General features: G+C 31.9%; 1 protein-coding gene across 2 annotated transcripts; it reads right to left on the bottom strand.

Moving 5' to 3' along the window:
* Positions 1-5361: 5361 nt before the first annotated feature.
* Positions 5362-10135, bottom strand: LOC101252753 (photosystem II 10 kDa polypeptide, chloroplastic). 2 transcript variants are annotated; one of them, XM_004251904.5, is made up of 5 exons: positions 8817-9529; positions 7962-8020; positions 7733-7788; positions 7576-7628; positions 5362-5588 (listed from the first exon to the last, which is right to left on the bottom strand). In XM_004251904.5, exons 1-5 carry the CDS (start codon positions 8965-8967, stop codon positions 5494-5496), a joined length of 414 nt encoding a protein of 137 aa, XP_004251952.1. In that variant the 5' UTR covers positions 8968-9529; the 3' UTR covers positions 5362-5493. The 2 variants fall into 2 exon arrangements, with proteins under 2 accessions (XP_004251952.1, XP_010313967.1); XM_010315665.4 differs by lacking the exon at positions 5362-5588 and adding an exon at positions 6716-6879 and having other exon boundaries at positions 8817-10135.
* Positions 10136-16197: the final 6062 nt, after the last annotated feature.

Below are 16197 nucleotides of genomic sequence, written 5' to 3'. Positions count from 1 at the left end.
TCAATGTTTATTATTTTTTATTTTTTTTTGTAAAAACAAATGGACAAATTACATCATTTTTATAAGTTTTTAAAAAGCAGTCACTAAGATGCTTGTATCGCATGTGTTCAAGTTACTTCAAATCATACAATAGTCTTTTTACAATCTAATTGAGTACTTTTTTCAAAATTTGAACTATATATTTTTCGACATTAAATTCTTTAGAAATTTAACAAGTAAAACATGTAATTAATTATTTATGAGATTAAAAATTAGAGAATCTTTTTATTTCCTATGGCTTTATTGATCACGTATGAATTATGATGCTACTTTTAGTTGTCAATTGTTTTAAAGGTAATAGAAGCAAAATGTTATAATAGTATCGTAATCACTTAAAATTTATTAAATATAAATTTATAAAGTTGTTCGGATTATATTAAATTAATGAATATATTAGTCCAAATAAATATTATGGACTAATATAATTGATTTAATTATTTAAATTTAGATAAATATGAATTTAATTAAAACCCGCTCTATAAAGCCCATATGATATTTCACTTAAATCTGATTGTTCGAAGGGAGTCTTGTTCCAATCGCAACTCCACTATCCTAAAGCTATCAATAGGGGTCTCATAATTCAGAAAAGAAAACCAATAATTCTAAACAAGAAGCTAGAGAAAACTCGTAGATCAAAAATTATAAATTTCTCTACAAGTTCAAGAATTCAAAAATTCAAGTGTTCAAGATCAAGATCAAGACCACTGAATTCAAGATTAGCTTCAAGCCCTTGAATTAAACTAGAAAGTCAAAATCAAGATCAACTCAAGTCTCAAGTCCAAGATCAAGTTCAAGAAAAATCAAGATCAAGACTACCGGATTCAAGATCAAGCTCCAAGCCCTTGAATTCAACTAAAAAGTCAAGATCATGATAAAGTTCAAGTCAAGATAAAGTTCAAGTCCAAAATCAAGTTCAAGAACGATCAAGATCAAAATCACCGGATTCAAGATCAAGCTCCAAGCCCTTGAATTCAATTAGAAAGTCAAGATCAAGATAAAGTTCAAATCCAAGATCAAGTTCAAAATGATCAAGATCAAGACCACTAAATTCAAGATCAAGCTCGAAGTCCTTGAATTCAACTAGAAAGTCAAGATCAAGATAAAGTTCAAGTTCAAGAACGATCAAGATCAAGACCACCGAATTCAGGATCAAGCCCTTGAGTTCAACTAGAAAGTCAAGATCAAGATAAAGTTCAAGTCAAGATCAAGTCCAAGTCCAAGTCCAAGTCCAAGTTCAAGTCGAAAATTAAGTTCAAGAACAATCAAGATCAAGACCACCGGATTCAAGATCAAGCTCCAAGCCCTTGAATTCAATTAGAAAGTCAAGATCAAGATAAAGTTCAAATCCAAGATCAAGTTCAAAATGATCAAGATCAAGACCACTAAATTCAAGATCAAGCTGGAAGTCCTTGAATTCAACTAGAAAGTCAAGATCAAGATAAAGTTCAAGTTCAAGAACGATCAAGATCAAGACCCCCGAATTCAGGATCAAGCCCTTGAGTTCAACTAGAAAGTCATGATCAAGATAAAGTTCAAGTCAAGATCAAGTCCAAGTCCAAGTCCAAGTCGAAAATTAAGTTCAAGAACAATCAAGATCAAGACCACTGGATTCAAGATCAAGCTCCAAGCCCTTGAATTCAACTAGAAAGTCAAGATCAAGAAGAAAAGTTCAAGTCCAAGATCAAGATCAAGTCCAAGTTAGCGTTCAAGTCCAAGATCAAGATCAAGATCAAGATAGAGATAAATCCAAGTTCAAGATCAAACCTTAAATCCCTTGAATTTATTGAAAAGGCGAATTTAGAGGAATCATAGAGATTGTAAAACTCACACTTGAAATAATAAATCGAGTGTTGCTAAAATATTTCGTTCTTGGTTATTGTTTTCTCGACGCAAATTTTTAGTGTCTACAAATTTTGGCACGCCCAGTGGGACAATCTCTACCTCTCATCTCAACTTTTCAAGCATCAAAGAATATCAAAATGTCTTCCACTATAGAAGAACAACTAGCAAGCATAACTAAAGCAATTGAAGGGCTGGCAAAGTGCGCACACGAACAAGATGCTAAAGTTTCAAAGCTAACAATTAAGATAAAAAACTTGATTGAAAGAAGAACAAGTTAGTCACCTTTGAAGCTTTCTAAAATTCAACTCAAAGAAGTATCTTGCGTAAAGCAAACAAAGATAAAAGAGATTCATATCTCAGATGAAGGTTTGATTCCAACTGATCAGTTAAAGAACTTTATCATAAAGACAATCGAAGACAAATCTGATTCTTCATCCAAATTTTCTCCCATATATGCAAAGTCATATATACAAAGGATTGATAACTTGAAAATGTATGAGGGTTATCAACCTCCCAAGTTTTAACAATTTGATGGCAATGGAAATCCCAAACAACATATAACGCACTTTATCGAGAATTGCAATGCTGCTGGGACGTATGGTGATTATCTTGTTAAAGAGTTCGTTTGATCTCTCAGAGAAAATGCATTTGATTGGTGAACCTAATTCTATATAGATAGTTGGGAGCGATTAGAGCAAGAGTTCCTTAATCGTTTCTATAGCACAAGGCGTGTCATTAGTAAGATGGAACTTACAAAGGCTCGTCAAGGTGAAGATGAGCTAGTTGTTGACTTCATCAATCGCTGGAGAAGTCTGAGCCTCAATTGCAAAGTCGCCTTAGTGAAATTTCTAGCATTGAAATGTGCATCCAAGGTATGAATTGGGGTCTTCACTATATTTTGCAAGAATTAAAGCCCAATACATTTGAAGAGTTGGCAAATCGTGCACATGACATGGAATTAAGCATGACTTTAAGAGAAGATCAACAATCTCCTGTCTATGGACCTCATGAAGACGAAGATACAAAAGAACTCTAAAGTGGGGGCAAGTCTGCATTCGAAGATGACATTGAAGAGTCAATTTATATCTAGACGCTCCTTAACGCATGAGCTTAAACTTCAAGTTACAAAGCTCTTTGAAACACGAGCTTAAACTGCATGTCACTTAAATTTTCAAGTTGAAATGCTCCTTAAAAACACGAGCTTAAATTGTAAGTCACTTAAATCTTCAAGTCAGAGTTAAATCTTTAAGTTGAAATGCTCATTGAAATACGAGCTTAAACGGTATGTCACTTAAATCTTCAAGTTGAAATGCTCCTTGAAACACAAGCTTAAATTGTATGTCACTTAAATCTTCAAGTTAGAGTTAAATCTTCAAGTTGAAATGCTCCTTGAAACACGAGCTTAAACTGTAGGTCACTTAAATTTTCAAGTTGAAATACTCATTGAAACACGAGCTTAAACTGTATGTCACTTAAATCTTCAAGTTAGAGTTAAATCTTCAAGTTGAAATGCTCCTTGAACACGAGCTTAAACTGCATGTCACTTAAATTTTCAAGTTTGAGTTAAATCTTCAAGTTGAAATGCTCCTTGAAACGCGAGCTTAAACTGTGTGTCACTTAAATTTTCAAATTTGAGTTAAATCTTCAAGTTGAAATGCTCCTTGAAATACAAACTTAAAGTGTATGTCTCTTAAATCTTTAAGTTAGAGTTAAATGTTCAAGTTGAAATGCTCATTGAAACACGAGCTTAAACTATATGTCACTTAAATCTTCAAGTTTGAGTTAAATCTTCAAGTTGAAATGCTCCTTGAAACACGAGCTTAAATTGTATGTCCCTTAAATAGTCAAGTTTGAGTTAAATCATCGAGTTAAAATGCTTCTTGAGACACGAGTCTAAATTGTATATCATTATCTTTAAATTTGAGCTAAATCTTCAAATTAAAATGCTCCTTAAGGTACGAGCCTAAACTACATGTCACTCTTGGCCCGCAAGAGTATAAACTATGTACGACACAACAAAAAATCACCACTCCTCCAGAACTACGTTGTGACTTGATCCTCTTCATTGAGGTACGTAGGCACTTAGAACCATATTTTAAGTTCAGTTGCATGAGTGTCAAAAAACTTAAATGTTCACACTTGATCTGTTACATGAGTTCAATCTATGAGTAAGCTTTCATAAAACTTCAGACTTGCACCAAATGGTGGTGACTCAATCGGGGCAAACCCTTATGAATAAATTGTTTCAAGATAAGTTTTAAAATCTCCAAGTATGCAAGTTGAAGTCTTCAAATTCTTCAAGCCTAGTCTTTGAAGATAAAATATCTCGACAAGACTTGAAAAAGGGAACATTTGTAGTCACTTAAGATTTATTAAATATAAATTTATAAGGTTGTTCGGATTATATTAACTTAATGAATATATTAGTCCAAACAAATATCATGTATTAATATAATTGATTTAATTATTTAAATTTAGATAAATATGAATTTAATTAAAGCCCGCTTCATAAAGCCCACATGATATTTCACTTAAATCTGATTGGCCGAAAGGAGCTCTGTTCTAATCGCAACTCCTCTATTCTAAAAGTATAAATAGGGATCTCATAATTCAGAAAAAAGAACCCAGAATTCTAAACAAGAAGCTAGAGAAAGCTCGTAGATAAAAAATCATAAATTTCTCTACAAGTTCAAGAATTCAAGTGTTCAAGATCAAGATCAAGTTCAAGAACGATCAAGATCGAGACCACTGAATTCAAGATTAGCTCCAAGCCCTTGAATTCAACTAGAAAGTCAAGATCAAGATCAAGTTCAAGAACAAGTTTAAGAACGATCAAAATCAAGACTACCGGATTCAAGATCAAGCTCCAAGCTCTTGAATACAACTAGAAAGTCAAGATCAAGATAAAGTTCAAGATCAAGATCAAGTTCAAGATCAAGATCAAGTTCAAGTCAAGATCAAGTTCAAGTCCAAGATCAAGTTCAAGATCTAGCGATTAAGATCAAGACCACCAGATTCAAGATCAAGCTCTAAGCCCTTGAACTTAATTAGAAAGTCAAGATCAAGATAAAGTTCAAGTCCAAGATCAAGTTCAAGAACAATCAAGATCAAGACCACTAAATTCAAGATCAAGCTCCAAGCCCTTGAATTCAACTAGAAAGTCAAGATCAAGATAAAGTTCAAGTCCAAGATCAAGATCAACTTCAAGTTTAAGTTCAAGTCCAAAATCAAGATCAAGATAGAAAAAAAATTCCAAGTTCAAGATCAAACTTTAAATTCCTTGAATTTATATTTGAAAAGGCGAATTCAGAGGAATCATAGAGATTGTAACACTCGCACTTGAAATAATAAATCGATTGTTGCTATAATCTTTCGTTCTTGATTATTATTTTCTCGACACGAATTTTATTGTCTATAAGTATATTCACAACTTGTAAATTATGGTACATAGTATATACATATTAATTAAGAGGCCAAAAGTTCTTTTAACAAGTTATATATTTTACTGAATAAGTCACAATACAACTTAATTTGTGCTGATGAGATAATAATTTCGATAGATATCTGAGTAAATTCGATTCTTCGATTCAATTACTTTTTCAGTTTCATTATCTAACGCGCCAAAGAACTTGTGTTGTAGACTAGCAGAGCACCTCCTGCAAGAAGTCCAGCCAACGTTATTGCCCAAAGGGCTAAGCCAGTGGTACCTGCAATAAATAAAAATTTAAATTATATACACTGACAATGATATATATATATATATATATATATATATATATATATATATATATATATTTATATTATCAATGCAATACAATATGTTATTGTATGTTTATATATCATTTTATTTGCTAAATTATTTATCATGTTCGATCTAAAGAATCAACTGAAATCTTCATAAATATCACTATAATGTGCCTCTACTAACAAATTTGAATGAGAATATTTAGCTTGAAAACAAGAAAATGTTTTATTTTTCAAAACATAATATACATGCATATACATACATATGTATGGTAGTTACCATACATACCCTATCATGTATACACATACATACATGACACATACACATCTTAGATGTCATGCATGCATACATATACACATACGCACGCACGTGTCATGTTCTAGTTACGGATTATAGTTGTATTGAGTCTCAAGTAATTGAAGTTAGATCATGGATCCTTAGGGTCACGGATCGAGTCTCCAGTCTTGATTATTGAATCGAGGCTCAATTTCAATGTGTCTCGATTCAAGGTGTGGTCTTGAATTCTGATTCTCAACTACAATTGTGCTCCCATTTTTTTTTTTTTGTTTATATAGTCTTTGTATTGTGGATTATAGGAATAAATTAGGTTTATCAAAATTAAAAGCCTATATCAACAATTATTATGATTTTTCAAATATTGTTATGTTGCATAATAATTTTGAAGGCCTAAGTCATCTACAACCCCTTAAAGTTGTCCACATAATTCACTTAGATACCTTAACTAGGCCTAATACCGATTAAACACCTCTACTAACTCGAATTTAATTCATTTAGACACTTTTGCTGAAGTGGCACCGAAAGTGTAATTCACATCTTGGTGAACGCGTGAAGTTCATATTTTAATATTTTTCCTTTTCCTTTTTAATCTTTCCCTTTAATTTTCTCATTATTTTTTTAACAGTAACAATTTTTTATCTTCTTCTCTTTCACCATCCGAGACCACTTTGCTTTACAAATCCATGGTCATTTTTTATTTTATATTTACTTTTACAAATTTCATGTTTTCTTTTTCTTTTTTTAATATTCTAATAATTGTCAACTTCCGAATGGAGATTGCCATTCACAATCTTTTATCAAAAAAATGAAGATGCCTTATTTATAAAAAAAAATGGAAATCATCTACAGCTTCTTTGCCGGAAAAAATGAAGATCATTAATAAAATATCTTCTCTCTCCCTCTTCACCTCTCCCGCCACAAACCACCTTGATCTACGCCCCTTCTTCCTCCCAAATCTAAGTAGAAACATAAAAACAAAAAAAAAATAAATACAAATTTGAAATCAAAATAAACAAAGGAAGAATGAGAATCTTTTAAGAAAACACCATCAATTCAAATGAAAATGAGCAAGAAGACATAAAAGATATTAAAATGATAAATTTATACCTAATATATGTTAAATATCTATTTGTTCTAAATGGAGAATTAACAATGGTGGAAGGTGGAAGGTGGAGCTGTTATAGAAAGAAAAGAAAGGGAAAGATTTGTATGGGGTGGAGTGCGGGGTGGGTGAAGGGGGGTTGTATAATTTCTTTCTTTTTTTTAAAGAAAAATTTAAAGTCTTTTCTTAAAGATTTTGACTTATTAATATTTAAAATTTATTTTGATAATTATTTTAAATTAAAATGCCACGTGTTTTTATTTGATTTGCTATTTTGTCACATCATGTGCATGTGTATTACACGCACTTTCTCTTTTGATTGAGTGTCAGAAAAATGTTCAATAGGTATTTATTTGTTAAGGTTAGAGTGTCTAATAGAAAACAATATTTGTTAAAGTGTCTAAATGAATTATACGAACAACTTTAAGGGGCCACATATGACTTAAGCCTAATTTTGAAATATTATAAGTTTCCCTAGTAATATGCTAAGCATAATTTGATAATGCGCAAACTATAAAACTCAAATAATAATAATAATTAAAAGTCATACCGCCAACATAGACATCGCCACTTGGGGACCATTCATCAGGGTTATAAATAGGACTGCATTTTAATCCAAAGTAATATATAAATTAACTAATTTTACATCTCCACAGTAATTTGAAAGTTCCATCCTTAATGAGAAATAATAATCAAATTAACGAAACCTGTATCCATCAACATTAGCTCCATATTTCTTCACGAATTGGTAAACACCCTTTCCCTATACATAGCAACAATATATGTTCACAAAATGAAACTATTCATCATGAAAATCGAGTTTTCTAAAGAAAATATTTGACGTATTAAACATAATTTTTTTAAAAAATTCCTTCGTATCAGATACACTCGTAGTAATATTTTTTTTTGACATAAGGTGTCAAGATGAGAACAAACCTTGGCCTTCCTGCCAGAGGCATCAACACCATCTTGCAAGTTCAAGCCTCCATTAATTCCTAATTTACACATTAATTGTGTATCATCGAATGTATTATTACATGATATTTTAATAAAAATTGGTAATAAAATAATTACTATTTATCATAATTCGTCAAATTACTAGCTACAAAGATTCATTAGTGCAAAAATAAAATAAAAATTATTAACGTTGGGAGATGAAAGACCTCATATATTAACAAGAATTTACAAATCTAACGAAAGATTTACACATTGCAAAGTAAATACTATTCAATATCGAATATGAGAAACCTCATATATTGGCAATAGCTTATTAATTTGAAGAAAAAATTAAACAAATCAAGAAAAATAATTATAGAATAAATTCATACAAATTAAGAAAAACAATCCAATAACTACAAAAATCTCTCTCCAAGTTGATGTATATTACTACTAGAGTATGACATTTTTTTATTTTTTTTTATGTAAGATCAAATAGTTGGAATTTTTTAAGGTGGACCACATTATCACTTTATTTCAGAGTCGATTAATCTCTAGATCACATCCTAACTAGAAATATCTTAACAGCTAGAAGAAGAGAAAAATTATTTATATTCAAAACTCTCTTTCCTTCCTTGCTACTATAATTAAAAATTGCAAAACTTACTCGAAAATGAAGGTCATTAATCCAATAAATGTATGCCACAATCAGGTATTACAAAACAGAGAATTAAATCCAAAAATCGAAAATTCACATAATCAATCAACTAAAACATTATTTTTTTCAAGTATAAAGTAAATATTATTTTCTATGAGTTTTGCATATTATACTATAAGGTAAAACTAAGGACATACCATAAGGTTTATCGGTAGTGATCTTCTTGCCCCCACTGGCCTTGACTATCAATTTGGAGTTTGAAGGCCTTGCTATTGATGCCTTTTCTACACTTAAGAGAGAGGGTTTAAGGCTAAATGAACTCATCATCATCACTCCACTACTTGACATATAGTATACTCTTTTATTTGCTATTATTTATTTTTCCTAAAACTTTGCTAGATGTTTGTTTTAATTTACTCAATGATTTTCATTTATGCATAGGAGTAGAAGATTAAAACACAATTGAAAATTCATTATTACATGTGGCATTATTTCATTAGTGTATGTGATTATTATTATTATATCATAATTGTAATTAGCATCTAGCATGTTCCAAAGAATTCTAGTTTGCTATGCTCTAGTGTTTGTATACTTGGAGTTCACTCACTGGAATGGGCTGCCTTTCAATTGAGGGACCTACTCTCAATTAATTTTTTTATAGCAAAAATAAATGAAAAAAGAAAAGAAAAGAAGAGAGATGCACGTAATGTTATGTTATTGAGGTTCGTTTTGAAGAAGAAAGACAAAAACTAATAACTCCTAATTAAGGGGTTTTCGTGTGTATCTCGGATTTGAGTTAAATTATGTGTAATTTATTTAAGGAAAAGTGTTAAATGGTCAGAAAAGTGTAAAAATTATAATATTGTTGTAAAATCAAGATTATAAGAAGAAGACAAGAAAAGTAGATGTAGGAGAAGACTTTGTTCTTATTCAAATATATGTAAGTTTCATATGTATATCTTAAAATAGTGAATGAACAACTCTATTTATAGAGTGAGAAATCACTCCAAAGGTCACCATATTAAGTATCATAATAAATAGATACATTCTTATCCAAAAAGGTTCATGTAACCTAGTGAATATGAATGGTTGTTCATGTACTAACTTTATGGACTATCCACTTATTTAATGGATTTATAACACTCCCCCTTGGATGTCCATAGATATTGTGCCTCCTTAAAACCTTACTAGAAAAAAAACCCTGTGGGAAAAATTCTAGTGAAGAAAAAAGAGTACACATATCTTTTGATACGCATTATTTGCTACCTCATTAAAAATTTTTCTAGGAAAACCCAGTGGGACAAAACCTAGACTAAGGAAAAAAGAGTACAATGCGTATTTTACTCCCCCTGATAAAAATCACGATTCAGATGGTTAAGTTTCCGCATTCCAATTTTGTGAACCATCTTCTCAAGAGTTGAGGCCGGTAAAGATTTAGTAAATAAATCTGCTGGATTATCACTCGAACGAATTTGTCGCACATCAATAATTGAGCTATGCATGTAGCATTGTCTTCAAAGAGTATTGTGGGTATCTTGACGTCACACTTCAAACCACATCTTTCTTTGATATAATGTATTACTGATCTTAACCATACACATTCTCTACCTGCTTCATGAATGGCTATTATCTCAGCATGATTTGAAGAAGTAGCGATAATAGACTGCTTCATAGATTGCCATTATATAGCAGTACCTCCGTATGTGAACAAATAGCATGTTTATGATCGAGCTTTATGTGGGTCAGATAAATAACCTGCATCTACATGACCAACAAGATCTGCACTATCTTTGTTAGTATAAAACAGACCCATATCACTAGTTCCCCTTAGATATCGCAATATATGTTTAACTCCATTCCAATGTCTTCGTGTAGGGGAAGAACTATATCTTGCTAACAAATTAAAATAAAATGCTATGTCAGGTCTCGTAGCATTAGCAAGATACATAAGTGCCCCAATTCCACTAAGATAAGGTACTTCTGGACCAAGAGGTTCCTCATTCTCTTCTTGAGGTCGGAATGGATCCTTACTCACTTCAAGTGATCGGACAATCATTGGAGTACTTAATGGATGTGCTTTGTCCATGTAAAATCGTTTCAAGATTTTTTCAGTATAGGCAGATTGATGGATGAAGACCCCGTCTACTAAATATGTTATTTGTAGTCCAAGACAAATTTTTGTCTTTCCAAGGTCTTTCATCTCAAATTCTTCCTTTAGATATTCATTTGCCTTTTGAACCTCTTCTGGAGTTCCAATGAGATTAATGTCATCCACATAAATAACAAGAATAAAAAACTCCAATGTTGTTTTCTTAATAAATATACAAGGACAAATGACATCGTTTATATAACCTTGTTTTATCAAGTACTCACTGAGGCGATTATACCACATGCGCCCTGATTGTTTTAAGCCATATAATGACTTTTGTAATCTGATTGAATACATTTCTCGAGATTTTGAACTACATGCTTCAGGCATTTTAAGTCCTTCTGAAACTTTCATATAAATTTCATTATCAAGTGAACCGTAAAGGTAAGCTGTAACCACATCCATTAGATGAATTTCAAGATTTTCATGTCCATAATAGGTGAATATGTTTCTTCATAGTCGACACCAGGTTGTTGAGAGAATCCTTGTGCAACAAGGCGTGCCTTGTATCTTACAATCTCATTTCTCTCATTTCTTTTCGTACAAAGACTCATTTATAGCCAATTGGTTTAACATCACTAGGCGTTTGGACTACTGATCCAAAAACCTCACGCTTAGCAAGTGAATTCAATTCTGATTGAATTGCTTCTTGCCATTTTGGCAAATCACGTCTTTGTCGACATTCTTCGACGGATAGAGGTTCAAGATCCTCATTTCCTTGCATAATGTTAAGTGCAACATCATATGCGAAAACATTATCCACTATGATTTTTGATCGATCTAAACTTATCCCATCACCTTTAAAAGAACTTATTGAGAGCTTCATTTACTTGAGTCTCGGTTCACTAATCTCTTTAAGAATATCAGGATTAATCAGATCTTGAATTTCTTCGTGAAATTCTTTTATAGTGTCATTTTTTGTACTTCTTTTTCTAGCATTCTTATCTTTTGAACCCAATGGTCTACCACGCTTCAGGCGTATTTGTGATTCAGAAGCTATGACACTTGTAGATGGTCCTTTTGGGACGTCGATTCGGATAGGCACATTTACTGCAGGAATATGTGACTTTGTTATCCTTTTTGAATCAGTAAATGGGTCTGACATTTGATTTGCTATGTTTTGCAAATGGATGATCTTCTGGACCTCTTGTTCACACACAGGGGAGCGTGGATCAAAATGAGATAATGATGAATCTTTCATGCAATTTCACTTTTAAGTTTATTTTTCTCTCCCCCTAATTGCGGAAAATTTGTTTCGTCAAATCGACATCTGCAAATCTTGCAGTGAATAAATCTCCCGTCAATGGCTCAAGGTAGCGAATTATTGAGGGTCAATCAAACCCAACATATATGCCTAACCTTCTTTGAGGGCCCATCTTGGTGCGCTGAGGTGGTGCTACAGGAACATATACAGCACATCCAAAATTTCGAAGATGAGCAATATTTGGTTCATGACCAAATACCAATTGTAATGGGGAGTATTTATTATAATAAGTCGGTCTGAGACGAACAAGTGATGCTGCATGTAAGATAGAATGACCCCAAACAGTAGTAGGCAACTCACTTTTCATAAGTAGAGGTCTTGCTATCAATTGTAAGAGCTTAATAAATGACTCAGCAAGACCATTTTGAGTATGAACATAAGCTATAGGATGTTCAACTTTTATCCCTACCGATACACAATAAGCATCAAAAGCTTGGGATGTGAATTCGCTAGCATTATCAAGACGAATTGTCTTAATGGGATAATCTGGAAATTGCGCTCTTAATCGTATCATTTGTGCCAATAATTTTGCAAACGCTAGGTTGCGAGATGATAAGAGGCACACTTGAGACCATCTTGAAGATGCGTCTATTAGGAACATAAAATATCTAAATGACCCACTAGATGGGTGAATAGGTCCACAAATATCCCCATGTATTCGTTCCAAAAATTGAGGGGATTCAATGTTAACCTTCATTGGTGATGACCTAGTAATCAATTTGCCTTGGCAGCAAGCAGCACATGAAAACTCATCATTTGTAAGAATCTTCAGGTTTTTTAATAGATGACCATTTGAGTTTTCAATGATTCATCTCATCATTATTGATCCAGGATGACCTATTCGGTCATGCCAAAGCACAAAAGTCTTTAAGTCAGTAAACTTCTGGTTTACGATAGAGTGTGCTTCAATCGTACTTATTTTTGCATAATACAGGCCATAAGATAAAGTTGATAATTTCTCCAATACATATTTCTGGTCTGAGACATCTTGGTAATACCAAGGTATTCAACATTCATTTCATTTATTGTCTCAACATGATATCCATTTCGGTAAATATCTTTAAAACTTAACGGGTATCTTGGGGATTTAGAAGAGAACAAAGCATCTTCTATGACAAGTTTTGTCCCCTTAGGCAGAAATATAGTAGCTCTTCCGGAGCCTTCTATTAAGTTTGAATTACCAGAAATTGTAGTAACATTTGCTTTTCTTCTAAGCAGGTAGGAGAAATATTTCTCATATTCGAATATGGCATGCACTGTTCCACTATTAATTATACAAATATCTTCATGATTGATCATTGAGGTATTCATATACTCTTCAAGATAAAAAATATAAAAGAAATAAACATTATAATATTATTACTAAACAAAAACATTACACAACCTTTTAGTTATTTACAAATCTAGGAAAACATATTCATACTAGTTCATATAAACGACGAAAATGAATTATATTTACATTATCACAGACCCATCACCTATCAGGTGATCTATCTTTCCTTCGGGATTCTCAAAGAAATCCGCTACATCTAGATGCATGGGTTCAACAGTATCTTCCGTGATAAAGTTGGTTTCTGCGTTATTTTTCACCTTCTTCAGGGAAGCTTGATATAACTCAACCAGGTTCCTTGGCGTACGACAGGTACATGACCAATGTCCTTTTCCTCCACATCGATAACATTTGTTGTCTGAATTTTTCTTCTGCACTACGTCATGTTTTTCATTCTTCTTTTTACACTGCTGGTGTTGAATGTTATTATTTAGTGCAAGACGATCACCATTATTGAAATTTCTTCCTCGACCACGACCTTTTTCACGCTTAGATTGGTGAAAATTTGTCGTATTTACTTCAGGAAATGGCATAGAACCAGTAGGTCAACTTTCATGGTTTTTTATCAGTAAATCATTATATTGTTCAGCAACAAGGAGATGTGAGATTAATTTTGAATACTTTTTAAATCCCATTTCTCAGTATTGTTGCTGCAGAAGCATACACGAGGCAGGGAAAGTGGAAAATGTTTTTTTCAACATATCATGGTCAGTGATATTTTCTCCACATTATTTTAATTGTGAGATAATTTTAAACATGGAAGATTTATACTCAATGATAGATTTAAAATCTTGAAGTCTTAAGTGGATCCAGTCATAACGTGCCTGTGGAAGGACGACCAACTTCAGGTGGTCATATCTATCTTTTAAATGGTTCCACAAAACCAGAGGATCCTTAACAGTGAGATATTCCATTTTCAAACCCTCATCAAGGTGATGACGGAGAAATATCATCGCCTTAGCACGGTTTTGATTCGATGCTTGATTATTTTCTTGGATGGTGTCTGCTAGACCCATCGCATCAAGATGAATTTCTGCACCGAGTGCCCATGATAGATAGCTTTTTCCCGATATGTCTAGAGCAAGAAATTCAAATTTAGAAAGATTAGACATTATTTGAAAATAAATGAAATTCTTACCTCCGAGGCTTTTAAAGTCTTTACTTGAACTGGTAGAGACTCGTGTTGATAACGTGTTGTAAAATCAAGATTATAAGAAGAAGACAAGAAAAGTAGATATAGGAGAAGACTTTCTTCTTATTCAAGTATATGTAAGTTTCATATGTATATCTTACAATAGTGAATGAACAACCCTATTTATAGAGTGAGAAATTACTCCAAAGGTCACCATATTAAGTATCATAATAAATAGATACATTCTTATCCAAAAAGGTTCATGTAACCTAGTGAATATGAATGGTTGTTTATATACTAACTTTATGGACTATCCACTTATTTAATGGATTTATAACAAATATCTTTTTTATTTTAAAATAAATTAATTTTTTTCCATTTTTAGTACTTTAAAAGATATTAATGATAAAAAGGTAAAAAAAAAAATTAAAAATAAAATTACATAAAAAAACTCATTCTAGCCAAATTTTTCGCCCTTTATTCAAGTACATTGTGTCCAAGTAAATTCGCATGCATATAAGATATACTAATTCGGGGGTGGGGTGGGGGAGACCAAAAATCAGGTATGGATGGTAATTTTAAAACTCACGGAAAGACACATAATTAGGCTCTAAGCTAATGAAATTGTATTGTTTATCTTATTTATCACGACAAAAGAAAAATTGGATCATTTTAATCGAAATTGGTAAATTTAGTTGATTTAAGGCTTTCTATCCAAATGAGGGATATGAATAATAAGTATAATAACAACGATGACAAGGATAACTTTATTTTAACAATAAAAATATAATCAATTAATAAATAAACGTTGAGATGAATTTTTGATCCTTTTTCTTAGAATAAATTATAGTAAGAACATATATCAAATTAATGTGTCTGACAATAGAAAGACACGTTGATAGCGATAATAAAAAGTTTGGGGAAAAAATAATGACGATAGAGGAGGTGAAGTAACCGTAGAAATGATAGAAAGAAAAAGAACAATATTTTCTTTTTAAAAAAAAGCTAATTAGATGCTCTTATATGAGATGTTAAATGGATGAGTTGAGTTGAAATTGGAGATATTAAAATGAATTGAAATAAAAATAGGGTTGGATCTTGACCTATCCAAGTTTGCTTTGAGCTCAAATGGAATAAAAAACGGATTAGGTCTCGACCCGTCTAATTTAACCCAATTTATATCAATAATTTTAACATAGTGAGATTTAACTTTTATAATCACAATTCGAATTTCATATCAAGATTATTTTTTTTAAAAAAAATTAACAAATGGATGGATAAATCCTAAAAGATGTTATATAGATAATAATTCATGCCTTTAATATAGGAACATATCTTACTAAAGTGTTTTAAAACGAATTGAAATTGGAGATTAAATATTGAGTTCAATTGAGGATTTTCCTAAAATGGGTTAGACTTGAATAAGTTGAGATTAAACACAATTCAAATTATGTTGAGTCCAACCCTTAAAATTCTGGGCGGATTACCTATGTTTGAGTTCATTTTTGACACGCCTACTCTCACATGTCCATTCAAAGTGAATTACAACAACTTTTTAAACTGGCTCAAATTCAAAAGATATTAAATAGGTACAAAACTTAGCTGAAATGTCCAAATAAAATATGCTCAAAGTGATCGTTGATGACTTAAACAAAAAATAAACAGGTTGTTGAGTACTGTTGAGTGATTTCAATACAGTATAT

This window comes from Solanum lycopersicum, chromosome 12 (assembly GCF_036512215.1).
Source record: "Solanum lycopersicum chromosome 12, SLM_r2.1".
NCBI classification, from domain to species: domain Eukaryota; kingdom Viridiplantae; phylum Streptophyta; class Magnoliopsida; order Solanales; family Solanaceae; genus Solanum; species Solanum lycopersicum.
This window is presented reverse-complemented; position numbering and strand designations above follow the sequence as displayed.